Source organism: Balaenoptera physalus, assembly GCF_965194825.1.
Source record: "Balaenoptera physalus genome assembly, chromosome: 16".
Taxonomy (NCBI): Eukaryota; Metazoa; Chordata; class Mammalia; order Artiodactyla; family Balaenopteridae; genus Balaenoptera; species Balaenoptera physalus.
The window spans coordinates 8089867-8115292 of record NC_138898.1 but is presented as its reverse complement, the minus strand read 5'-3'; the positions used below and the strand labels follow the sequence as shown (position 1 = coordinate 8115292).

Below are 25426 nucleotides of genomic sequence, written 5' to 3'. Positions count from 1 at the left end.
GCTAGGAGATTCTGGGAAATACATTTCTCCTTGAGAGCGAGAGAAAGCAAGAGTGAGAGAGCACAGGACAGCGAGTCAGAGGAAGCATAAGCTGACGTGCATAGGGTACGTGCTGACCCCTTTTCCCTCTGCCTGTGCACCTCTTGGATAAAGACGTGATGCTTGAGGATGCACTAGCCATCTTGTGATGATAAAGGGAAGGCCAAGGACGACAGCATATCCAGCTGGGAGCCGTAACTTCTGCTTTGGTCTGAATGTTTGTGTCCCTCCGCACTCCCCAGATTCATACCTTGAAATCCTAATGCCCAATGTGATGTATTAGGAGGTGGGCCCTTTGGGAGGTGTGGAGTTCAGGAGGGTGGAGCTTTCACGAGAGGGATTTAGTGCCCTTACAAAAGAGACACCAGAGAGCTCCCTCGCCCCTTCCTCCGTGTGAGGACCCAGCCAGAAGGTGCTGGCTGTGAACCAGTCCGCACCTGACCATGCTGTTGCCCAGATCTCAGACTTCCAGCTTCCAGGACTGTGAGAGAGAGATTTCTATCGTTTATAAGCCACCCGGTCTGTGGTATTTTATTAAATAAGTCTGAACACAGGAAGACAACGTCTTTGACCTGCTGGTCCAGCCCAGGAACCTCCTTCCTCCATAAGAGACCCCTCCTCTCCTCTCTTCCTCCCACTCTCTGTTCACTCAGTGGCCACCTCCAAAGACCCCCTCGGGACCACCCGCTTCTGTTCTTCTCTGTCTCGGCACCTCATTTGTTTCCCCCGTCAGGTGCTTGGCACCATTTGTAATGATTTTGCCCTTTTGTGTTCTATCTCCCCCTCCACTGTCTGTTTCTGCAGCGCCTTTAAATTTGGCTAGTTAGTGATCTTTTAGATGAATGAGTGTCATTGATGGAGATTCCACTCTAGGCCAGATCCTGTGAAAAGATCCAACCCTGAAAAAAAACATAGTCGTTCCACAAATATATATTGAGCACATATGAGCTGAGCACAGGGAAGACCTAATGCTAAGGGCTTGGATTCTGGAGCTGGGACCCTGACGGAGCAGGCCATGCCACGTGGGGCTAAGGGCTGTGGCAGAGAAGGCAGGGTGTGCTTGCTATAAGGCCCCCTTATCCTCACTTCCCGAAGAGGAAATTGGGACTTCGAGAAAGGAGACTTGTCCAGAGCAATTCTCAAACCCCTGGGGTCCCTGAGATCTATTCAGGGGATCCCCGAGGGCCTCCCTTTTCCAACGACATATCTATGTGAGATCAGATTTTCTTCATATATAGCAATTAAACAACGTATTGCAAGAGATTGAACGCAGAAGCAGGTATGAGAATCCAAACTTCCATTAAGCCAGACATTACAGAGATTTGCAAGAATGTAAAACTGCCATTCTTCTCAATATTTTTTTTGGTCTTGGAAAATATGGTTATCTTTAATTTTAAAATGTTGCTTACAATAACATGAAATGGATTTTAAAATTATAAGTTAATAAATACATTCAAAAATTCTACTTCTAATATGATAAATGTTGAAGAATATACGACAGAAATTCTTCAGGGTCCTCAAAAATTTTTAAGAGTGTAAAGGGATCCTGAGACCAAAAAAATTTAAGAATTGGGAGGCACATGCGTCAGAGTATACAGTAATTGCTGAATAATATTGTTGAAAAAAATTAACTACTAGGAGTACTTCCTCCTTTTTATCATCCGAATTATCAGGGCACATACATCTCTCATGCTGTTGCCAAGGTCATTCGTTCTTAGCTCTTTTTTTAGGGAGGTGGATTTCTTACACGGTTCGTGGGATGGGTGGAAAGCAACGGCCCTTCCGCCCGCTCGCGGCCCCTCCGCGCTGAGCGCACCCTGCTGCCCGCTGCTGGAGCTGCGGTCGCTCGCCACACCCACCCCAGTTTCTGTCGGCCCACAGGGAGTCGCCTGTCCCTTTAATAGGCACGTACCAAGTCCTTCCAGGTTACATGTCCTCCCCGAGTCCCAGACCTTAGGAATCACTGATTGAAGATCCAATCGGAGGGAAAGTAGAGACCACTTTGTGTTTGGAGGGAGTCCTGCGTCGTCGGGAAGCGAGGGAGGGCGCGGGGCCGAGGCACACCTTAGCGGCCCTCCCCCGCCTCGGGCCGTAGTCCAGTCCCAAGATGGCGGCCACCATGAAGAAGGCGGTGAGTGGGGCGCCCGGGGTGCGGGATGCTCGGCCGGCGGGCGGGGGTCGGCCGCGGGGGGCCGGCCGCGGGTTGCCGGGGGCGTGCAGCTCTGAAGCCCGGCGCGGGGCTCGAGGCCGAGATTCCCGACCCTGAGGGCGGCCCCGGGGCGAGGCCTGCCCGCGCCCGGCGTCTTGGGGTCTTTCTGGGTCCCCGGCTGGCCGTGAGGGCACCCCGGCTGGGACCCTTAGAGGACTCTGGGTCGCCTCTGGCGGTGCTGAGGATGATCCTGGAGAGTCTGAGGATCCCGCTGCCCAGACCATGTCCTTGGGGTGTGGGAAGCCTAAGGGTCCAGTTGACTGCGGTTGGCCATAAAGCAGGTGCTTTACCTGGGTCGTCACGTTTAACCCTTACAAGTTCACAAGGGTGGGCGCTCTGGTACCCTTCTTTGCAGGCAAGGAAGCTGAGGCCCAGAGAGGTGGAGTCACCTGCCCAAGGTCACTCAGCTGTAAGGAGCAGAGCAGGAACCCGCATCCCCGGATTATCTGGCCCCTGAGCCACTCAACTCTACACTCGGTGCCCCTGCGCCCTCCAGGCTAAAACCATCTGTTATCGAGGATAGACGAGGGGCCGGGGCCCAGAAGCCGTCCGTTTATTATTATGTCGGATCCTTCCAGCAATTTAGCAAGGGCACGTTTTCCCCCCACTTTGCAGACGGAGAAACTTAGAGCGGTGAGCGGCTTCAAAGTGACTCAGCTAATAAGCAGAGGTGGAGTGCAAACTCAGGTTTTATTTTGTTTTTCCCAAAGCCCACCTTTTATCCTACTGAACAAGCAGAACGCCTCTTCAGGGCTTATAATTCGTTAAGTCTACCCAGATGCTTAAAGAAATCTAGATAGAAAGAAAATAAAATGGAGAGGGGCAAGGAAATAATAACATCTGATATTTATTGAGGCTTTACTGTGTGCTGGGCACCGTTTTAAGCACATTGTATACATTGTTTATTTTAATCTTACACTCCTTTAAGGGTGATGCTGTGTTTCACCTTATTTTACAGATGAGGAAACTGAAGCACAGAGGCCAAATTAGGATATAGATAAATAAACATGGATGTTCTGCCTCCAGAGCCTGTGTTTTTAACTTCCATGCTGTCTGATGAGAGTCCCCTGGCTGAAGGGATTTGCTCTGTAGGTCTCGTGTGTGTTTCCTTTCATTCCACTTCTAAGACCACATGGGAATGTGCTTCCATTGCTTTCCTGCTCAAGGGCACCTCAGAGTCTAAGCCACCTGCTCTTGCTGTAGGGTGACCAATCCCTCCAGGTTTGCCTGAGATGGAGGGAGTGCTAAAACTGGGAAAAGCCCCAGGCAAACCGGGGTGAGTTGCTCATCCTACTGGTCTGTCATCCACAAATTCTTAATCAGGTACCAGAGTAGGGTTTAGGGCCATGATGATTGAGACAGGAACTATGTGAGAGTCACTTGGCCTCTGTTTTGTTTTTATATTGGGCCCTCTGTCAGGTATGGCCTTTCACTCCATGGAAGATACTAGTTTTGGTTCACACTCATTCGACAGATGTAGAAACTAAAGTACAGAGAGATGAAGTAGACGTTGAGGAAATGGTGGAAGAATGGTTTGAACCCTGGGCTTGATCGCAAAATTCTTGATCACCAACATTTTTTCCTTTCATTCATTTAACAAACTTTTTGAGCATGGTCTACGGTGCAGTTTCAGTTTTAGGTGATGGACATAAGAATGGTGAACAATAACGAAGTTTTTATCCCCTTGTCTTTATAGCACTGTAGAACTTCCGCTCTTGGGGAGAGGCAGGCGTTAATCAGTAGTCACACAGAAAACTGTAAAATTTGCAGCTCCGATAAGAACTATGAAAGAAAGGGGCTTGTGAAATGAGGGCCGGAATAAGGTCTGCTTTGAGGTCAGGGGAGGCTTTCCTGAGAAGGTGTGATCTGTAGGATTCCATGAGGAGCAGAAAAGAAAGTTGGAGTACCTCCTGCAAAGGCCCAGCATGCATTTAATAAAAGGATGGCCAAGATGACAGAGAATCGGGGTGGGGGGCAGGTTGAACCATGGTGGTAAAATAACTTATAGAGGGGTAGGTGGCGGCCAAAACATAAGATTTTCTTCTTTATCTTAATAAGACTATCATAGATGCGACATCTTCCTGTAGGGGTTTCCAGTGCTGTGGACAGTTTCTGATAGGTTAGCGACATGTGCCTCTTTTCTCTGCCGACTGTAAGAGAAAACAGGCATGCCGATGTGTGAGAGTGAAATATCACAGGATAGCCCTCGGAGTTTAAGAAAAATTGTTTGCAGTCTGGAGTGCTTTGTAACCCATTACCTCCCAGTGGGTCATGACTTTTTCTGGTGAGAAGTTAAGATGAGATGATTCAGTCCTGTCATCTCCAGAGTTCTGCTTTCTCAGACCTGGTTCTTGGCCATGAAAGGTACTACAGTCCGATTTCTGTTTATCGTCCTGAGTACAACTGTCTCTTGCTCAGAGAAGCCACCTTTGACCTTCCCTTCACTCCCCAGCCCCTCAACACTTCCACCCCCTACACTATTTTGCTTTCACCGTCACATGTATCACCATCTAGCAGAAACGCTTGCTTTTTGCACACCTCTTCCACTAGAATATAAGCGTGCCAGTACTCTTGAGGCGAGGACTCACGAATACCCTCCTTCCACAGTGCCTCGTACATACGAAACACTAAGTAATTATTAAATGAATGACTGTTCACAGGGAAGGTGAATAAAAATACAAAGCAAAGTTTTATATTGTAGAAACTGGGTAGATAACCTTTAAAAAACAAAAATAGAAGCAGACTACAATTGGCCGGAACCTCCTCCTAGGTTTTTAGAACCTGAGGGACCCTGCTGTGGGTCCAGATGGTGCTGGTGAAACTCAGAGTCAGCGTGGGCATGACTGAGGGTGGGTCGCTTTCCTCCCGGGGTCCCGTGAGGGGCTGATGCTCCAGATAAGGGTGCAATCACAGTGCAGGGAATTTTAACTTTCACCTTGAATCTTGGGCGGTCATATTTCTCTTAAGCCTAGCAGAATTTTCCTCTGGGTCTGGGTCTGTTCTTCTTCGTAATGATTTTCGGTAAACGTTATTCAGGAAATAAAGCACTTAGCTGTCGTTTATTGAAAGGCGACTCCATCTCCAGGCGCTATGCTAGGTGCTCATTTTATCCCCTCTGCAAGGTGGGAATAGCTTCCCCATTTTACAGCTGACAAACCTGAGGTGGCTCCAGAGAACTGAGCAATTTGCCTAAGGTTCCTGCTTGCTTGGATTTGAATCCACTCTTACTGTTTCCACCACTCTGGTACTACTAAGTAACTCCTTACTCCTTGAGTTACTTTGGCTTTGTGAGTGGTACTAACTACATCTGGCTTCTCTCCTAACCTTCGGGGGTGTGGGTCCCTTTAAGAATCTCATGAAAGCCATGGAGACCTTTCCAGAAGAATGCACATATAATACACAGCGTTTTGCATAGTTTCAGGGGTAAATGGACCTCTGACAGTCGGTGCACTCCCAGTTTAGAATTACTCCCTCCCTGCCAAATGGAGCTTCCAGCAACATAGGAGTGTTCTAGATCAGTGAGATTAAAACGGAAGCCACCGCTGTAATCAGGGAGGGTGCTGACTTCTCACTTTCCACAGTAAACAGCCCTCCCCTGGGTGGCACGCGGTTTAACCAGCGCTTGTGTTTGCCTCACACCCCGACTTGAGCCCTTAACCCCAGGGAGAGAACCACCATTAAGGAAATGAACTCCAGGGTGCAGCGTGTGCTGGGGGCTGCCGTCTGGTGAGGCTACAGCAGGAAACGCCTGCTTTGGAAAGATAGAAGGCAGGTGGCCAGACTCTCCACAACTTTTCAGAAACCCTGTGTCGGTGAGTCTGATGGAAGATGATTTAGATTCAAATTCAGAAACAATGGATTAAGGCTCAGTTGTGTTTCAGACAGCCCTGTGCTGGGTGCTTTCATGGGGATTACCCCGATAAAGCCTCACCATGACAAGTGCATCTATAAATACATATTCAGGCTTTCAAGGACTCAATATTTAAATTCTGCAGGAGCAGGAACTCTAGAATTCTCTGTTCCCTGTTGGCTTAGAGAGTTGAGACTTCTTGTGCAGGCAAATGACTTGAATGCCAACATATCTGCATATGGACTTTGCTTTGGCTTCTGTAGCATAGCTCAGTGTTTCCCAACTTCCATATATGTAAAAATTATGCACCAGGGTGAACATTCAAAGCTATACGTATATCCCACTGTAAAGGATTTTTTTTCATGACATCTGCTGGGTGTCTGATGATGGGGCTGATGCGTGTTTATTGGGTGATGAGAGCCTGGGTCAGAGGAAGGCTGAATTCTCGGTGTCTGCATTTATATTCTGATCACCAAGCTCCATACTGCTTGAGACAACAGGTTGCCTCAAATAAAGGAAATAAAAGTCAATTGTCATGAGAGACCGGGTGAAAGGATGGGGTGTGGTTATTGTGAACCATTACTGTTATTGGCAAAAGAGCCCTAAATAGTCCTTGTTGAAGCTATATCTGTCTATCTCTTTCCTGCTTTAAATTATCATCAAGTGCCCTTGTTCCTCTTTTATAAATGAGGGGAAGCTCTAAGGAAGTCTGTTATTTTAAAAAAATGTTTTAAAAATATACGGTCCCGTGTTAATCAACTATATTCCAATATAAAATTAAAAAAAAAAATGAAAAGGGGAAGGAACCAAAAAAAAAAAAAGGTCCCCCTTTGAGAATCTGATTAAAACCAAGGACTTCCTGTTCCTCTTCTAGATATGCATGATTGTGTGTATAAACACACGCGCGCACGCGTGCGCACACACACACTTCTGCCTTTAATTTGCAAGAGCTCATGGACCTGTCTGGACTCTGGAGCCAGATTACCTGGGTTGAAACCGAGCTTTACCACTTACCTGCTATGTGGCTTTGGGCAAATTATTTAACCTCTCTGTGCCATGCTTTCTCCATCGGTAGAACAGTGGTACTAATGTTCCTACTTAATAAGACTGATTGGAGGATTAGCAGAGATAATAAAGTACTTAGAAAGTTCTTGGCACATAATAAATGCTCAGTAAATGTTAGCTGTTATTTATATGGTTTCATAGATACTTTGTCGTCTAAGTAGTCTAATTTTATTTACAAATTTAATCACATAGTTTAAAAATATTCAATTTTTATCATTTTACAGTGAATTACACCTTATTCATAATTAAGACACATAAACAAGTTCTGCATTAAACATAATTTTTAATGTGTGTGTGTGGAATATAGTCACTGAAATGCATAGTGACCCTCAAGCCAGTATATCAGTTACATTAAAAATTATAGAAACAGACTTCTGATAGCCTCAATAAACTTAAGCAAGTTTTAACTCTGAGAGAATAAACTAGTCTGAGGCATTTACCAAAATTATCACATCACTTTTGTTCCCTGGGCTATCTTAAAAAATTCTGCTCTAGGCCAAAAGTTGACTGACTTGATTCAGGACTTATTCTTTTTTTTTTTTCCCATGGGTTTTTATTTTGTGCCATACAGCTCAAAAGTTTGAATTGAGTTATATTTATCTCCAGAAATGGGTACACTCCTGTTCTTGTCACTTCCTTATTACAAAGCCTGCAGTCCCTGGAGAGTAGTTCCTCTCAAGATTTCTTACCTGTTTCTGATTTTCTGGTACAACCCTCAGCAGTCTGTGGAGGCTGGTGGAAAATAGTTTTAAAGGTAGTGCAGTTTTGCTCTGTGTCGATTCAGGACTTATTCTTAATTGTTATTTATATTTGAAATGTTTTTGCACGTTAGGCATTACTCCATAGCATATCAGAAGAGGTTATAGATTTATGAACAAATCTTAAGCTTGTGGAGCAGAAACTTAGGCCTGTGTTTGTGATATTCTGTACCTCTCGTGATTCTGGACTCTGAGGGCAAGTAGTTTATTGGGCTATTTCAGAGTTATATTAAAAGCTAACCTATAACTTCTCCATTAAAATTAATTCTACAAAAAAATGTATATGTTTTTTCAGGCTGCAGAAGATGTCAACGTTACTTTTGAAGATCAACAAAAGATAAACAAATTTGCACGGAATACAAGTAGAATCACAGAGCTGAAGGAAGAAATAGAAGTAAAAAAGGTATTGAAAATATGGATCTTATTTAAGAAAAATAAAAGTTCTTAATGCTATAGCTTTTTAAAACTAAATTCAGTAATATGTGATTATATCTGTCTGGGCTCTTTGTTGTAGATGACAAAATACACTCTAGTTAGTTTAAGAAGGAAGACGTTGGTTAAGGGAGGTGAGATAGCGTACAGATTGTTGAGGGGTGTGGCCCTCGGCTGAGGGTCCAGGAGCAGGTCCCAGAACCAGAGACTTGGCTGGTGATGGAGCTGCTGTTGTCGCCACTGATCCCAGAGCCAGCTGCCCCCTCCACCATAGGGACGCTGCCCCTCAGTCCTCGGAACACTGGGCTGCCGCCGTGCCCAAGCCTGTGTGTCAGAGGCTTGTGCCCAGCCTCTTCTCATGCAGCTCTCCTGGGTTGAAGTCCAGTTCAGGTGTCTTTGATTAGTGGAATTTATGTTATTATTTGCTTTCATCCTATCATCATGCAAAGCTGAGAAATGCAGGTTGTGTTTGTGTTCGTGTTTTTATTCTGCTATAGGAAGGTGGAAGTCACAAGGTGGGAAACAAAGTAGGAGACATTTTGAGTGGCCATGGATACCTCCACTGTCCACCACAGGGGGCTTACAGCAATCTGGAACTATCTAGAGGACAGTGTGTTAGTGAGCTACGTGCTTCCTTATGAAATGCTATCTAAAAATGTAAGAAACTTATTTCAATGTGATGATACCTGTGTGAGAGAGTCCCTCAAAGAGTTGAGGTCCCCAAATTAAAATTGGCTTTTAGCCTCTATTAGGGAATTTTGAATACATTCTTCATTGCCGTTCACTTTTGTATTTACAGAAACAACTCCAGAATTTAGAAGATGCTTGTGAGGACATCATGCTTGCAGACGACGACTGCTTAATGGTACCTTATCAGATTGGCGATGTTTTCATTAGCCATTCTCAAGAAGAAACACAAGAAATGTTAGAAGAAGCAAAGGTATGTTGGAGTCTCTCCCTGGGTGATGAAGTCGAAGTCTTAAATTAGGATTTATGTCATTATAAAGAATGTGTAATTATAGGTGTAGGGAATAAGGGATGATAGCTAATATCTCATGCATTCTTACAATGTCCCAGGCCTGCTCTGAATGTTTTGTAAGCATGATTTTGTTTAATCCTCACGATGACTCTGGGATAATACTGGGAATCCCAGTTGAGAGTTGAAGAAGAATAGAGGCTTAGAGAGGTTATGGGACTTCCTCGAAGTGACAAAGGGAATGATCTTTGACTCCAGAACCTGTGTTCTAAGTTAATAGTATTTAGAAAGTGCAGAATATTATAAAGTAGAAGAGTCACCCGTAATCCCACTACCCAGAGATAATCATCCATAGTAAACATGTTCATGTGTTTCTTTTATGTTCTCTCCTCCTCTTTCTCTGTGTATCTTTGCTTCACGTTTTCGTCACTTAATGTCCTAGTTGGGTATTATCTTGTTCCATTTAATGTTCATTTATCCAGCAGATCTTCACTGGGAGCCTGTTCTAGGCCAGCTACACGTGCTTTAAAAACATCAATTTTGATGACTGTTTAATGTCATGTTGGTGGACATTGGTTCAGCCCACTGTCCTCCTGTTGTTACATTAATTTGTTTTCGCTGTTTTCCGATAGGAGTATTGTGGTGAGCATTCTTAAACCTAAATCTTTGTTCACATGTAGGAAGTTCTTTTAAGGAAATAATCAGAGAAGTGTAATTCCTGGGTGAGAGTATGGATTCATTGACAACATTCGGGCTTGTTATAAATTCAGATCATTGAGCGCAACCCCAATAATTTCTGATTCAGGAGGCCTGGAGTGGAGCCCTGGAATTCCTATTTCTCACAAGCTTCCAGGTGATCTGGGGGCCACCCTCTGAGAACCACTGGCCGGATTTCTAAAATAATAACGTTGTCAATACTAGGCATTCTTCTTTTGTTCCTGGTATTAATGGGTACATATATTATTTGTGTGATTCCATTTTTTTCTTTGTCATGTTTAGGAAAAATCCTTTTGATCCTGGCCAGGAAGGAATTTCTGACATTCCATGCATTTTGTGTGGCAAAGCTGCTCTTTCATAAATGAGGCTCTCATTACTGCTCTTTCAAAGTCTAACTCCAGGGGCCTTGTAGTTAGGGAAATTTCTGCCAGGTTTTGACGATAAGTTGTTACTTTTAATTATTGGTGAGTGTGTGAATTTTTATCATTTCCTCTAGTTCCATAGTTATTTTTGTGGGAAGTTGGAAAAGGCTGTGTCAGAAGCCAGGCCCGTGGTGAACTGTTTACCCTAAATGTTTGAATGTCATTCTTTCTTTATTAAGATATGATGATTTAGGAATTAATTTTCTTTTATTTTATTCTGTTTTTTAAGTCAACCAAAACTGAGAAAAGCTTGATTTATTCTATAATAAGCAAATATAGATCATGAATGAAAAATGCCCCACATTCAGACTTTTGGTTTAGATTTAATTATCAGTGTTATTTAGCTGCCTGTCCAAGTTTAGAAAGTTTTTGACCTAAAATTCTTCCCAAATATTATTTCATCCACAGATGCTCAGAAATCATCCAATTGAATAGAATTAACTTAAACTAATTTTTTTTTTCCAGAAAAATTTGCAAGAAGAAATTGATGCCTTAGAATCCAGAGTGGAATCAATTCAGCGGGTGTTAGCAGATTTGAAAGTTCAGTTATATGCAAAATTTGGGAGTAACATAAACCTTGAAGCTGATGAAAGTTAAACATTTTATAATACTTTTTAAAATTTGTTTAATAAACTTGAATATTGTTTAAAATGATAATTTCCCTTCTTCAAATGATATGGAAAGCAAAACTTTTTTTAAATTTTTCATTTATTTAATGGAAACTTGCCTATTTTCACATGTCTTGCTTATTTATTTTATATTTTTAAAAGAAGACAGTATTCATCTATGTATTTTGCATAACAATTATATCAAGTGTAGGGGCTTTATGTCATGTTATTAAAATCAGTTAAGCAATCGTTTACGTTTCTATATTATCATTTAGAATATATGTGCAATTTTTATTATAAGAAAATTTAACAGTTAACATGTGTCATGTTGTTTATCTACTATGTCTATTTCAGTTGCCACTTAGAGATGGTAAAAGCACTACAGAAAGATCCGGTCCTACATCTGTCTACTTTTACTCACTTCACAACTAAAACTTTGTCATATACTAAAACATATGTATATATTTTCTTTAAATATGTGTCATATATATTACATCTAAGCATATGTATTTCACATATAGATCTTGGTTTGAGAGTCCAGATGATGCTGAGGCAAGTGAGGCATGTTGAACTTCATACACAGAGCAGACAACAGAGATACACCAATAGAAAGAGATGTTTGGGTTTTTTTTTAATTATAAGTTTTACATTTTATTTTAGTGCTTTGTAATTAACTGGGGTTTGTATTGATAATGATGTGGAAGTTAAGCAGCTGTGTGTTTAAAAATAAGGCTTTTTTCCTTAAAGAGTACATTTACTCCCTACTGCCCCCACAAATGATAACCATTTTGGGATTTAGAAGACCTAATTGTATTAACTTTCCAGCAGGTGGCACTGATATGCCAAAATACCAATGGAGGAATCGTAATACCCAAGTGAGGATACTTCCAGGATTAAATGTCCATAGTTTTAGAGGAAATGTCATTTTTTTTCACTTTCAAGACTAAGCATTGCATATGTATTCTTTTGGTTAAACGTTTAGAAACAATTCAGGCTTAAAGGTAGAATATATAATTCTAAAATTCTTCACGACTTAAAGGCAAACTTTTAAATCGCTGCAAATTTTCCCAAAGAATGATATTCAAATTCTAGAAAATGACTCTTAGAAGGATATTTTTTCTTCTGTGCATTTGGTTAGAAGTGTGAGACTGGGGAAATGTATTGTAGCAGGAAATAGGTAACACCCTCAAATTAGAAAAGTTGGAGAAAATTGGAGCCAGGATTCCAAAGGTGGAGGGTAAGCGCTAGGAGTGTTTTGTATCCACAGAGGCTGGTGGGGAGGGAGCCCCCACCCCCTTCACTCTGGAACCCAGGGAAGGGCTGCCTTCCTTTGAAGAGGGGTACAGCCAGCCAGGGACATCCCTGCAGTGACAGAGCCAGGGGACTGGACACCCTGACCTCATTCTCCCTCCAAAGCCCAGCTGGTGTCCACCACTGGCCAAACCCATTGGGAATCCAGAGGTAGTCCATAGAGGTCGGTCTTTTGCGGGGCCCAGGGGGAGGTGAATGGATGGATCTGGATCTGGAGGGCTAGTTGGAAGACCCAGCAGAGGCTGGCTAAAATTGAACCTTTTAGAAATGTTAGCAATGAAGGCTCACCTGACTTATGTGCCAGAAACTGAATTGTACAAACTGGCCAGGACTGAAAATTTTGTAACCACGTTAGCGAATAAGCCTAATACAAAAAAAACCAAACATCTAATGGGGGGAGGGAGGGGGATACATTATTGCTAACTTTATACCTTTTTTTTTTAAAGTGTACCTGTGAAGTAAACTTATGAAGGATGTCAGAAATATTTGATTCCCATCTTAAATTCATTCCTAAAGTGTCCGTCAGCCTTTTCTTATTTTTATTAGTAAATTAATTGGGCTAAGGTGAAGGCTGTGAACTGAATATACTGCATCTGATAAAATCCAGCCACGTAGAAGTTTTGATCTGGATTTGTCACCACTTTTTTTTTTTTTGGACAGTAATCCTGATTTTTATATACAATTACTAGTTTTAGAAAGTGCAACTTTTTTTTTTTTTAAAGCAATGCAGGCTAAACGAAAGATATTTGTAGAACAAAATTGACCATCAGGCTGCTGGCTTGCAAACTCATGTGCACAATATGCTACATCTTATTCAGGCATTGATAGGAAGTAAATAATAGATAATTTGCTCTGCAGTGAGGGTCATAGGAGCTCGTGCTGCTGACTTTAGTTTTTAAATACTTCTCAAATCTGTCCATTTCTTTCTATCTCCACAACCACCACTAGGCTTATCCAAGCCTCAAGAGCTCCACTCAAAACCACGACTAATTAGGGGAGGGATGGGGAGTTGGAGGGTGTTGGGGAGGGATGCCATTTGATACAGAGTTTTGACAGCTGGAGGCCAGGGGGAATTTCTCAAGGGCTTTGAATAGAAAGGTGGTATATATGATTGGAACAATATTTTAGAATAATTTGGCAGTTGTTTGGTGGGTTTTACTACAAAGTGATGGAGGAAGGGATACCAGATGTTACTGCACTTTCTTTGGTGCATAGATCCAGTTGGCAGAGGAAAAGAAAGAAAAGTAAGTTAGGACCTGGAGAGAAGGTGGGAGATGTAGGTCTTGACAGTGATTGGAGAGATGAAGGTTCAGGAAGGAGGAGAAACCAAAGAGAACTTGGTTTTCAGCACAGGCCAAGTACAGCCTGCAATAGGTTTTCTTTGGCGCTCCTGGTTAAAAAAAAAAAATTTTTTTTTTAAGTGTCTTGCCACAATAAAATCAGGAGCTCTCACATAAATGGAGTTTGGCCAAACGTTGGGACCACATTTCCCGCTGGCATCTTCAGCCGCTCACCCATTGGACAGAGCGGCTCTCCAGTTCGCCCCGCCCACTCCCCTCATTTGCATACTTGCCGGGCGCCCGCCCACGCTCGGCTTTGCTACTTCCGGAAGCCTGTGCGCCCCCCGGAAGCCTGCGGCACCCCTGGAAGCCTGTGGAATGGTTAACAAAGGCAGGAAAGTGGGAAGTGTCTGGTCTATCCAGCAGAAAAGGGGAGAATGAGAGAAGAGCCTGAGTTTGGCTTTGGACACTTGGAGTTGCTAGGACGCCAGCCTTGTGCCGATGTAAACTTGGCTGTTGGAAAGGTGGGTTGAAACTTCTTTTTCCCGGGGCTAAACCCGAGGCGCTGCTGCCTCCCGGTAGAGCTGCCCCTAGACGGCGGCAGAACGCTAAAGTTGGGAAGACAGGTGGGCCGAGGTCGAGGCCTAGGGAGCCAGAGTGGGTTTGGGAACCCCAGCCTGCAGCGACCCGTCCTGGGGCCTGTGGAAGGCGGCTGACCAGGCCCCGGCAGCAACGTGCCGTCGGGGCTCAGAGGGGAACAGGCCTATCGAATACAGGCGGGAGTCTGCGTTTGAGCCCCTACTTCCCAGATTCCACGTGAGCCTGGGGCCGTCTCCACTCCATGCAGGACTGGGGAGATATATTTTAGGACCATTTTCATCCTAGAGAAGCGCTTCTTAACGTTTCAAGTACACACACACCATTGGGGGATTTTGTTAAAACGCAGGTTCTGGTTCAGTGGGTTCGCGCTGGGTCCTGGGACTCTGCATTTCTAATAAGCTTCCAGATTATTCTGATATTGCTGGTCCGTGGGCCATACCTTGGACAGCCCAGGTAGCTTGTCATGGAAGAGAAGAGGACTTAGGAAAGAATGCAGGTGGGAGAAAAAGAACCAGCAAAGGAGACAGAGGCTGCAGTAGTGAGGGGGTTGTAGAATCTTACACATCTTACAGGTGCAAAGGTTTTCGCAGGACTAAACCCTGAAAAATCATTTTCTCCATTGGGCATGATGCTGAGGGAGATGACGAATAGAATAGTTGCCTTCAACAACTATTTATAGAAACTGGGGGTGGAACCCAGTGTTTTAACAAGCCCTCCAGGTGATTGTGATTCAGCTAACGAACTATCCCGGCTCCAGTAATTCAGTCTGTGTGGGGTTGGGAGGGAGAAACCAAACACCAACTGAGAATTCTCAATGCACAGTTTTAGTAGGGAAAAGAGTAACAAGATACCGGAGCATCAAAGAAGACTGACCCATCCTGCTTAGGGGTGAGGGTAGTTAGAAATGTCCTGCTTGCTGGTGGTAAGCAGATTATAAAAGATTAAGCAGTGGTGATTGAGATTTGGAGGCAGAAGTGAAAAGGATCTTTACAAGAAAGTTCACAGTGGAAGGAAGGAGATGGACTATCATTTAATGCCATTACTGTGTCGATGGAAGGACGTTTTTTGGGTTTGTTTTCGCTTTTAAGATCAGGGAATATATGAGTCCATGTAGGAGTAGATGGCAAGGAATCCAGGAGAGAAAATGATGGAAAAATCAAGGGACAAGAGATAAAGAAGCACAGCAGGGGAAGGGTCCGTGTGAAGGAAAAGGATGACACGGTGCTTATATGAACAGTAAACCGGAAAAACGCACAATTCAGTTTACATTTTATAAAAGCTCTTCCTTGAGGAATAAATGATAGAAAAAAGATTCAGAATAGTGATTAATTCTGGAGGGCGAAGAGGATATGACTGGGGAGGCAAAGACAGGAGGCTGGGTCGTGGGTACATAGCTGTTTACTTTCAATATGTTATATTCAGTGTGAATCCTTCATGCTAACATGAAATCACTCACAATAACAAGTGTTTATAAAACTGTGTTAGTTACGGAAGTGTGTGTTGTGAGGTTGTTACTGATATTTAACTGCATCACTTTCAACATTTTTTTGTGTCACTTGACATAGAACTTAGTATTGTAACTCTCCATTTTTAAAGGTAGAAAACCAGTAACAACTAAAACCACAATTCTTTATTAAAATTAGATACACACAGACACACAAATGCACATGCACATACACGCGTACTGGGCAGAACTTGAAATTTGGTTTAAAGATTTGGTATAAAAATTTTGGAGGACAGTAATTAGGGCTTGTTTGTTTGTAGGTGTTTCTCAGTAACTAGTTCTCTTGTAGAGCCTGCGTTCTGATGCCTGAGATTAATTCTAATGATAACTAAGAACGAGCATTGAGGGCTTATATGCTGGCACTGTTCTGAATGCTTTTTATGTATTAATTCCTTTCTCATGATAACTCTTTGGAATAGATTCTCTTATTACCCCTTATGGTACAGGTGTGGTAAAAGGTTTATAGAGGGTAAGCAATTTGCCCCAAGTCTCACAGCTTAGGTAGCAAATGGGCTGTTAATGAATGCATAGACTGTACTGCTGAGACTTCTTTTTCTTTGGTGATTTTGTGTCCTTTTACTGATGAAAAAGACTTTCAGATAGCTTCTCAAATGTTCATGTAAATGTATATGTGTATGTATATATAAAATATAAGTATAACATTAAAAGAAGAGGGAAAAGAAAGAATGGAAATGAGTAAGAAAGAGAAAAGTAAATAAATTGACCCAGAATCCGCACGTTGGATTAACATGCTCTGAGCTTCTGGCAGCTAAGGCAAAGAAAGAAAAATGATGAGTAAATACCACGTTAGAAAGAGTGATACATACCAGTATCTCAGGAGAAAGGAAAAAAAAACGTTTTTCAAAGGATTAAACCCTGAAAAAAAAATTTCCCCTATTGGTCATTGACTTTGAGCAGTGGAGTAGATGTTAACTTCAGCACCTGCTTCAGAAGAAATGCAGGAGCAGAATTCACATGGCCAATTCTTGTAGCAACTTAATATTAACCTCAATCCAGTGGAAGGAAATCAGAGAGAGGCTGATGGTAACCAGCCAACATCATAGGCATGGTCTGAGCACTTTATGTGTGTTCACTTAGTCCTCACAACCCTGTAAGGAACAGGCTTTTATTCTCACCGTCTCCATTTTACAGACGACAAAAAGGAGGCCCAGAGAAATTAAGTGCCCTGCTCAAGGCCCCACAGTCTTTAGTGGGGGAGCCAAGACTCAAGTCCAGGCAGTGGGGCTTCAATCTGTGCACCTAAACACTTGATTGCAATCCTGATATGCAAGTGTAGAATCTTCCAGCAGTCCCTCTAGATCCAAGGACAGCCCATAGGTAAGTTCAAATTCAGAATTTCCCCTAGAAATGGGTAGGAATTAGAGAGCAGAGTAGTGATGGCCTTGGTGTATGAGCCGTCGTAGAAGACCCATTTCAGTGCAGTCCTGTAAGGTGAAGGAAGGTCTCTGGTTATGCCCGTAGAACATCTGGAATCTTGAACTTGGCCTTGTGCACCACTGTGCACGGTAATATTGGGTACATGGGGAAGGGTCATTTCTGTTGGAAAGGGAGAGTGAATGCTAGTCATAATTTCTCATTTATTTTGTAATAATATGTCTAACATTCACAATCGTATCACAGTTTGCAGTAACATTGGAATTATTGGTAGAGTTTGTCTGGTAGATGTCAACAAAACCCATGAGGGCACAGATGTAGATGAGCAGATGTACTAGGAAATGGAATTAAATCCTCCTCAGGATGTGATTGCAGTGGAAAACAATTGGCAGTGGAAAACTTGGATTTAATGAATAATCTACTAATTATTATCTTAAACCATTCAGCTCAAACTTATGAAGTCCCAATTGCTGTAGCTGGCAGTGGCAAAAGGACTATAATTAAACTAAACTAGCCCCTAAATATGATGAAACTTGTGTCCAAGCTGACTCTTGATTTGGTCCACATCTCCATGGTGGTCTCTACCACCTTGGTCCAGTGGCCGTGATCGCTCATGTGGACTATTGCTCATTCCTTCTAATGAGTCTCCCTGACTCTCTTCTTCTTTTTTTTTTTTTTTTAAAGTATTTGTTTATTTATTTATTTATGGCTGTGTTGGGTCTTCGTTTCTGTGCGAGGGCTTTCTTTAGTTGCGGTGAGCGGGGGCCGCTCTTCATCACGGTGCGCGGGCCTCTCACTATCGCGGCCTCTCTTGTTGCGGAGCACAGGCTCCAGACACGCAGGCTCAGTAATTGTGGCTCACGGGCCCAGCTGCTCCGCGGCACGTGGGATCTTCCCAGACCAGGGCTCGAACCTGTGTCCCCTGCATTGGCAGGCAGATTCTCAACCACTGCACCACCAGGGAAGCCCCCTCTGTTCTTCTTGACACACTCCCTTCTATTCATTTTTTTTTACCCAGTAGCCAGATAGATTTTTTCAGACTACAAATCTGATTCCCCTCCCCTCAAAAAAAAAAAAAAAAATCCTCTTCTCAGTATGAGTCATAGAAAAGAAAACAGCTCACCTGGCCTGCTTAGTGTGAACCCTGCCTGCCTCTCCATTGCCCCTCACCTCTGCACTAACCACACTGGCCTTGTTCCAGCTCCCCAGGTTTGTCATGCTCCCTTCGGTCATGGGACCCGTACCTTCGCCAGATCTAATCCCCCCAGTTACCTTCACAGCCCGTGTGCCTCTCCTTTGCAGCACATGTGGCTAAAACATTGATAGTTATCTGTGCTGCATTTTGTTGGTATGTCTTCCTCATTAGATGACGTCAGGGACCACTTTGATCTTGTGCTCACTCTTATATTCTCAGCCCCACCCACCATGCAATCTGGCACACCCTAGTGCTCAGTCTTTATTATGGGCCAGCAATTCCGCTCCTTGGTAGGGATCCAGTAGACATGAGAGTTTGTGTCCATCGAAAGGCATATACAGAAAAGCTCATAGTGACTTTATTCTTAATAGCCAAAACCTGGAAACAACCCAATTTCCATCAACAGGAAAATGGAGACATAAATTATGGTCTATTCATACAATGAAATACTACACAACAATAAAAAAGAACAAATTACAGTGACATGCAAGAAAACTGATGAATTTCACAGACATAATGTTGAGTGAAAGAAGCCAGACACAAAAGAGTATGTTGTATATGATTCCATTGATAGGAAGTTTAGCAATGGTGGAGGGTAGGGGAGGGTCACCTTTTAGAGAAGGATAATAATAAGAACCACTTAGGGAGCATTTACTAAACCACAGGCGCCCGATAGAGCCCTTGACATGCCTTAACTAGCACACCCTCCGCAAACCCTGTGACATTGATTCTTTTATCATCCCCATTTGTCAGATGAGGAAAGCTCTGGGAGGAGGGACCCCTTGCTGAGACCACACTGCTGGTAAGTGCAGCGCCGAGTCCACTGCTGTTCCGCGTGATCTTGTTCTGTCCTGACAATTATATTAGCTGCTGCATCACAACCGTTGCCTGGGGCTGCTGGGCCAAAAGATTGCCTGAGATAGCAAACGCCAGGCATTCCCCAACAGGCCTGGGACAGGGTAAGAACTCAATAAATAGTGTCTATTATGATTCATCCTATGAAAAAATGGAGGGTAAGAGTGGTTGCTCAAGGCCATATAACTAAGTAACGTTGCATTTGTACAGTTTTGACCGTGAATTCTATTGTGTGGATTGATTCTAAGTGACTTCCATAGTTACCCTGAATGCAGCACCATATAGTGATTTTCACGGTCGCTGAGCACTTTTGCCTTCCTGAACCTTTTCCTCCATAAGACATATTGAAAAGTATATTTTATGAGCGCCTTGGCATAAAGACAAATGTAACTCAAGCTGGTTTAGTACATTCAGTATTTTTTTTGATTTTAAAAGAAATGAAAATGTTTTCATGGGCTCCTAAGGTACCGTATGGGCCCCAGGCATTATGTCCACTGGGCCTAATGGAGAAGTGGGCTCTGTTGAATGCAGATGGGATTGTCAGGTGCTAGTGATGAAGTTGGTGGGTTTCTCTGGGGGAGTGAGGGAGAAAAATGCACTTGAAGACAGAATTCTTTTTTGATGGGAAGAGATTCTACTTCTTTTTTTAAATTGCCATGGTTACTGTAAAATATTCAGCCATCAGCATGACATGACATTTGAGTTCAAATGATAGTGAAGACTTTTTGATGTAATAAAAAAACAGAAAACAATCCAAAGAAAAAAAAGAGACCGCCATTCACAGAAATGGTGTTTTGTATCATTTTATCTGATTTGGAATGGGGTGGGGAGGAGGAATTGATGAAATGCTATAAAACACTAGAGTTTAAATAGGCCTTGATGTAAATAATGAGTCATGCTTTTAGCCTTTCAAAGTATAGATGCTAGTTTCAGGTTAAATAATAGTTTATTGGAGCCAATATAAATATGTAGGGACTGATAGCATCAAGTATCACATAGAATACAGGTTTCCCTGAAAGTTTTAAATTACCTATTTGCCTTGAGTCTGGACCATTCTAGAAGGCCTTTGAAAAACCATGGGAGGAAAAAAAAAAATCCCTCCAGCAACTTAGATGGTATTTGTCCATGGAATTTGAATTGCTCTTAACTAGTAACTGGTGTTTGTAACATTTTATGGAGGTCTTTAAAAGGAAACAAACACAGCAATGGGGCAACTAAAGTAAAGCACTGCACAAGTTCTAAATTTTACACAACAGGGTGCTTACACATCTTCATTCTGTGCACTTAATGACAGCTGTGTGCCGCTGCAGGACAAGGGGTAAGTGTAAAATACGGGTTAATTTCGGCGTTACAGCTGCTATTAACACAAAACCAAGACAGCACAAAGACAATAATGTACTATTCTGTCAAGAGTGGCAGGTGTAATTGCTCTAAGGACCAAGTAATGTGAGAACAGATGAACGTGAGACCAAGAGGAAAGCCATTGTGAAGGCAGAGAAAATGGGTTAAGCCATCACGCAATTATCTGATGCCTTTGGTCCTCATCATGGTGAATGAGATAATCTTACCCCGAACCAGGGTGTGTTCAGACCAGAAATGCTAGGCCTGGGTCTAACCCAGATGTCTCCCTCCCATGAAGCTCCCACGAATGAACAAAGCAGGCTGGGCGAGGAGCAGCTGCCCCGGTTAGACGTGGCAGTACTCCCAACTTCACCACAGTTTATTGTCTCCTCAGCGGTCAAGTCCCTGAGGCTTTTATGGAAGAGGGATTTCTAGTCGTCTTTCGTTTTAGGCTAACATTGTAGTTGTTAGAACACTTGGGAGGTGGGGAGGTGTCAGTGACAGTCAAGGACGTGCCCCATGTCAAGGAAGAAATGACCCTTGGCTTCAGCCAGCAGTTGTCATGTTGGAATTTGGGCAAGAGTTGCTGAGGCTTCGGATTGTCCAAAAAAAGCCAGAAACTGAATTTCTTTCAGCTTGAAGTCTTCCAATTTTAAATGTTTCCAAATCATTCAAAAATTTAAAATCCGTTAAGAACAGAACAATAAGGCACAAACAACCAACATCTGCAAACCCCAGTCCACAGACCACCAACTTGTAGCCCATTCATAGGGGAATGGAAACATCAATCAGTAGGGCTCTGTGAGGGCTGACAAAAGCCCTTTAACTAATAGTAGAAAAGAAAATCTCATCTTTTCCTTTGGAGATTTACACTCCCAAGTTTGGACACTCTTCAACAATGTGTTCCCTTTCTTCAACCGGAAGAAAAAGTTAGTAAATATATATGGCAGGGATATTTTTTACAACATCACTAAGTTGTTTAAATGTGGTTTTAGTTTCTGTGATGGGTTAAAAGAGATTTCAATACATTGCTCAAAAAATGATATTTCTTCAGTAGATGAAAAAGCAGTAGCAGACAGAGTTTTTTTTTTTTTTTTTAATAACGGTCAAGAAAACATCTAAACAATCTTGAATACCACCGGAGAGCGTTCACTAGTAAGTCAATAAAGCAAAAGGGTTATTAACCTCAAGACAGGTGCTGTTGCGGTCACAGAAAAACCATCTGCCATGCACCATTTTTTTATTGACACTTCAGGGTAAACTAATAAAACTCTCCATTTCAATTAAATTTTGGAAACTCATGTGCCCTCTTTCTCAAATGCTGCAAACGGGCATAAAACTGCAGCAGCCACTTTTTTTTTTTTTTCTCCAATCTCCTCTTGCCTTAGGCCGTAGAGCCAATGGCACACTCTAGCATTTCCTTCACCGCAGTCCTTGACACAGGAGTCCATGAGATGTGATGTTAACAGAAGGGAGAAAGGTTAAAACCTTTTTTTATTCTTGCAGGTGAGCTTGTAGAGCTGTTTTGAAATTAAATGTGGCTTTAAAGTGTGCTTTCTGTTTCTTTTCAAGACCTCCTAGAATCATAGGTTGAGCTGGAAGGGATCTTGGGGAATTTTAATACAGCCTTTATGGAGAAGAGAATCAAGGTGCGGAGCAGCTGACTCAGTCAGGGTCAAAGAGCAAAACAGAATCCATTTCAATTCCATGTCTGTGGTAGGCAGCCTTCTAAATCGACTCCCAGTGACCCCTGCCTCTTGGTATTCATGTTTTTGTGTAATCCTCTCTTTTTGAATGTTGGCTGGACCCAGTCCCATTCTTCTAATGAATAGAATATGCCAGAAGTGATAGGATGTCACCTTTGTGTAGGTTACAAAAGACTGTGGCTACCATCTTGCTTGCCCTGTTTCTCACTGGTTCTCTCTCTGTCTCTGTCTCTCTTTCTCTCTCTGGCTCTTCTCACATGCTTGCTCTGATAAAGCCAGCTGTAGCTGGGCAAAGAACTGAGGGAGGCCACTCACCAACAACCAGTCAAGAACCGAGGCCCACAGGCCCATAGCCCTGGAGGGACTAAATCCCACTAACGTGAGTGGACCTAGAATTGGATCCTTCAGATGAGACCCACATCCTCACCAACACCTTGGTTGCAGCCTCATGAGAGATCCTGAGCCAGGCGCCCAGCTAAGCGATGAATCCCTGATCCATAGAAACTGAGAGGTGATCTCTGTGTGCTATTTTCAGCTGCTCAGTTTTGGGGAAATTTGTTACACAGCAATAGATAACTAATACAGTGTCCCAGGGCTCTTGACTTTTAGGCCACAGTTCTTAGTCCAGTTGGCTGCCTTTCTTTATATTCTTTGTGTATATTTTTTCAATTATTTTGTCCACATCCTATTATCGGTCACTGGCAGGACTCTGTACTGGGCAATGTCCGAAAAACAAAGATGAGAGTGTCAGAGTCCTTATTCTCACAGAATTTTGCTTCAGTAATAGGAACCACATTTTTAAATGGCCATCTTGGTGGGAAACAAAAAGACTTCTGTAAGGACCAATAAAGACCAGTTTCTTTGTTGGGAAAATGAATATAACGATGCCTACATTCTTGGACTGTTGTAAGAAACAAGAAAAGTTAGCAGAAGTAGTGCTTTATGTGTGCCAAGCATTGCACTAAGCACTTTGTGGATATTAACCTATTTAGTCCTCACAACTTGATGATGCAGGCAGTAGCATTAGTCCCATTTTCACAGACAAGGAACCTGAGGCACAGAGATGTTAAACAAGGTCACACTGGTAAAAATCGGCAGAAAAATGATTCACGTCTCAGGTGTTTGGGTTCTCGAGTCTGCATTTTAACTACTTTACTCTCCTGTTCCTAGAGAAATGAAGAATAATGGGATGACATATGTAAAATGCTTGGCACAGTATCTGGTATTTTTAAGTGCTCAATATGTGGTTGCTATGGTGATGATGATGATTATCAAAGATACACTTCTGTTGCTGCATTAGCTGGCAGCAGCAGATCCTGTATCTAACAAAGATTTTATGAGTTTTTGGTGAAAGCTGACCCAAAGCACTCAAATCCTTTAGGATGTCTGTCAAGTGAAGGAGGTGAATATTTTTTAAATGTTTGTACCTGAAGGTATTAAGATACTTTTCTACTGAATATGATATAAAAAAAAAAAGCAAAACAAATAACTGGCCCTAGATTTCTCCTCTAACTGGTTTCACCTGAAAAGGAAATTTATTGGTGTGTAATAACTGAGCATTCAGAGGCAGGATTGGCTGCAGGCAGGCTGGATTCGGGGCTCACACAGTGTCACTTGGATTTATCCCCGATGCCGTCTTCTGTGCTGGCTTTATTCTAAGGCTCCAGGCAGTGGTGCCCAGCATCTCCGATGCATGCTCTTCTGTCATCACGGAGAGATGACCTCGGTGGCTCCGTCTTCATATCTTTACAGGTTTAAGCCACTGGGGAGAATAAAAGCCTTCTTGGTGGCACTCACGAAAAACAGAGATTCACTCTGACTGGACCAGCTTAGGTCACATGCCCGTCTCTGACCCGAGTCAGGGAGACGTGGTGGTTTGATGGGCGAGGCCTAGGCCACGTGCTTTGTGCTAGAGCTGCAGTGGAAGCCACATCCAGGTCCATGAACTGAGAACAAGAAGGGGAATACTATCCAAAGATGTGGGAATTTTTTTTTTTTCTTCCAAGTGACTTTATTATTTTATTTTATTATTTTTTTAAAAAATTTATTTACTTTTTACAGTAGGTCCTTGTTGGTTATCTATTTCAAATATAGCAGTGTGTACATGTCAATCCCAAACTCTCAATCTATCCCTCCTCCCCACTCTTCCCCACTGGTAACCAGAAGTTCATTTTCTAAGTCTGTGAGTCTGTTTCTGTTTTGTAAATAAGTTCATTTGTATCATTTTTTTTTTTAGATTCCTCATATAAGTAATATCATATGATATTTGTCTTTCTCTGTCTGACTTACTTCACTTAGTATGTTAATCTCCAGGTCCACCCATGTTGCTGCAGATGGCATTATTTCATTCTTTTTTTATGGCTGAGTAATATTCCATTGTACAAATGTACTACATCTTTATCCATTTATCTGTTGATGGGCATTTAGGTTGCTTCCATGTTTTGGCTATTGTAAATAGTGCTACAATTAACATTGGGGTTCATGTATCCTTTTGAACCATGTTTTTCTCCGGATATATGCCCAGGAGTGGGATTGCTGGATCATATGGTAGCTCTATTTTTAGTTTTTTAAGGAACCTCCATACTGTTCTCCATAGTGGTGTACCAATTTACATTCCCACCAACAATGTAGGAGGGTTCCCTTTTAGCCACACCCTCTCCAGCATTTATTGCTTGTAGATTTTTGGATGATAACCATTCTGACCTGTGTGAGGTGATACCTCATTGTAGATTTGATTTGCGTTTCTCTAATAATTACCGATGTTGAGCATCTTTTCATGTGCCTCTTGGCCATTTGTATGGCCAAAGAAGTGGCAGTGGATATCAGGGAGGCCGATGGAGGACGCTCACTTCAAAGTGGTGAAGCCTTGAAATATCTACAAATTCCATAACCAGTCCAGTTAATTAATTTATTTTAATCCATTTTAGACAGAGAGTAAATAGATGAGCCTTGCATCATTTTGATCCTTCCTTTTGTTCTGTGTACTCTCTTTCGAACATGATTTTCAATAGTCAGCTTTCTTATACAACTCTACATTTACAGTAAGTTATTGTAGCAAATCTTTTCTTAAATATACCTGCAAAATAAGAATTGACTGCTTTTTCTGGAAATGTGCCCAGTGCAGACATGTAGACTTTATAATTACCCCTTAGTTTTCTTGTTT

The 25426-nt window shown here is 42.6% G+C and overlaps 1 protein-coding gene and 1 long non-coding RNA gene across 5 annotated transcripts in view; one reads left to right on the top strand and one right to left on the bottom strand.

Annotated features, from left to right (window-relative positions):
- Positions 1 to 25426, bottom strand: part of LOC309644464 — a 621011-nt gene that overhangs the window by 14892 nt on the left and 580693 nt on the right. The window lies entirely within an intron of this gene.
- On the top strand, positions 1918 to 11325 carry PFDN4 (prefoldin subunit 4). 4 transcript variants are annotated; one of them, XM_082428186.1, is made up of 4 exons: positions 1918 to 2170; positions 8217 to 8324; positions 9153 to 9293; positions 10934 to 11325. In XM_082428186.1, the coding sequence occupies exons 1-4, from the start codon at positions 2147 to 2149 to the stop codon at positions 11063 to 11065; spliced, it is 405 nt and encodes a 134-aa protein (XP_082284312.1). In that variant the 5' UTR covers positions 1918 to 2146; the 3' UTR covers positions 11066 to 11325. The 4 variants fall into 4 exon arrangements, with proteins under 4 accessions (XP_082284312.1, XP_082284311.1, XP_082284310.1 ...); XM_082428185.1 differs by lacking the exon at positions 1918 to 2170 and adding an exon at positions 2599 to 2881; XM_082428184.1 differs by lacking the exon at positions 1918 to 2170 and adding an exon at positions 3211 to 3336.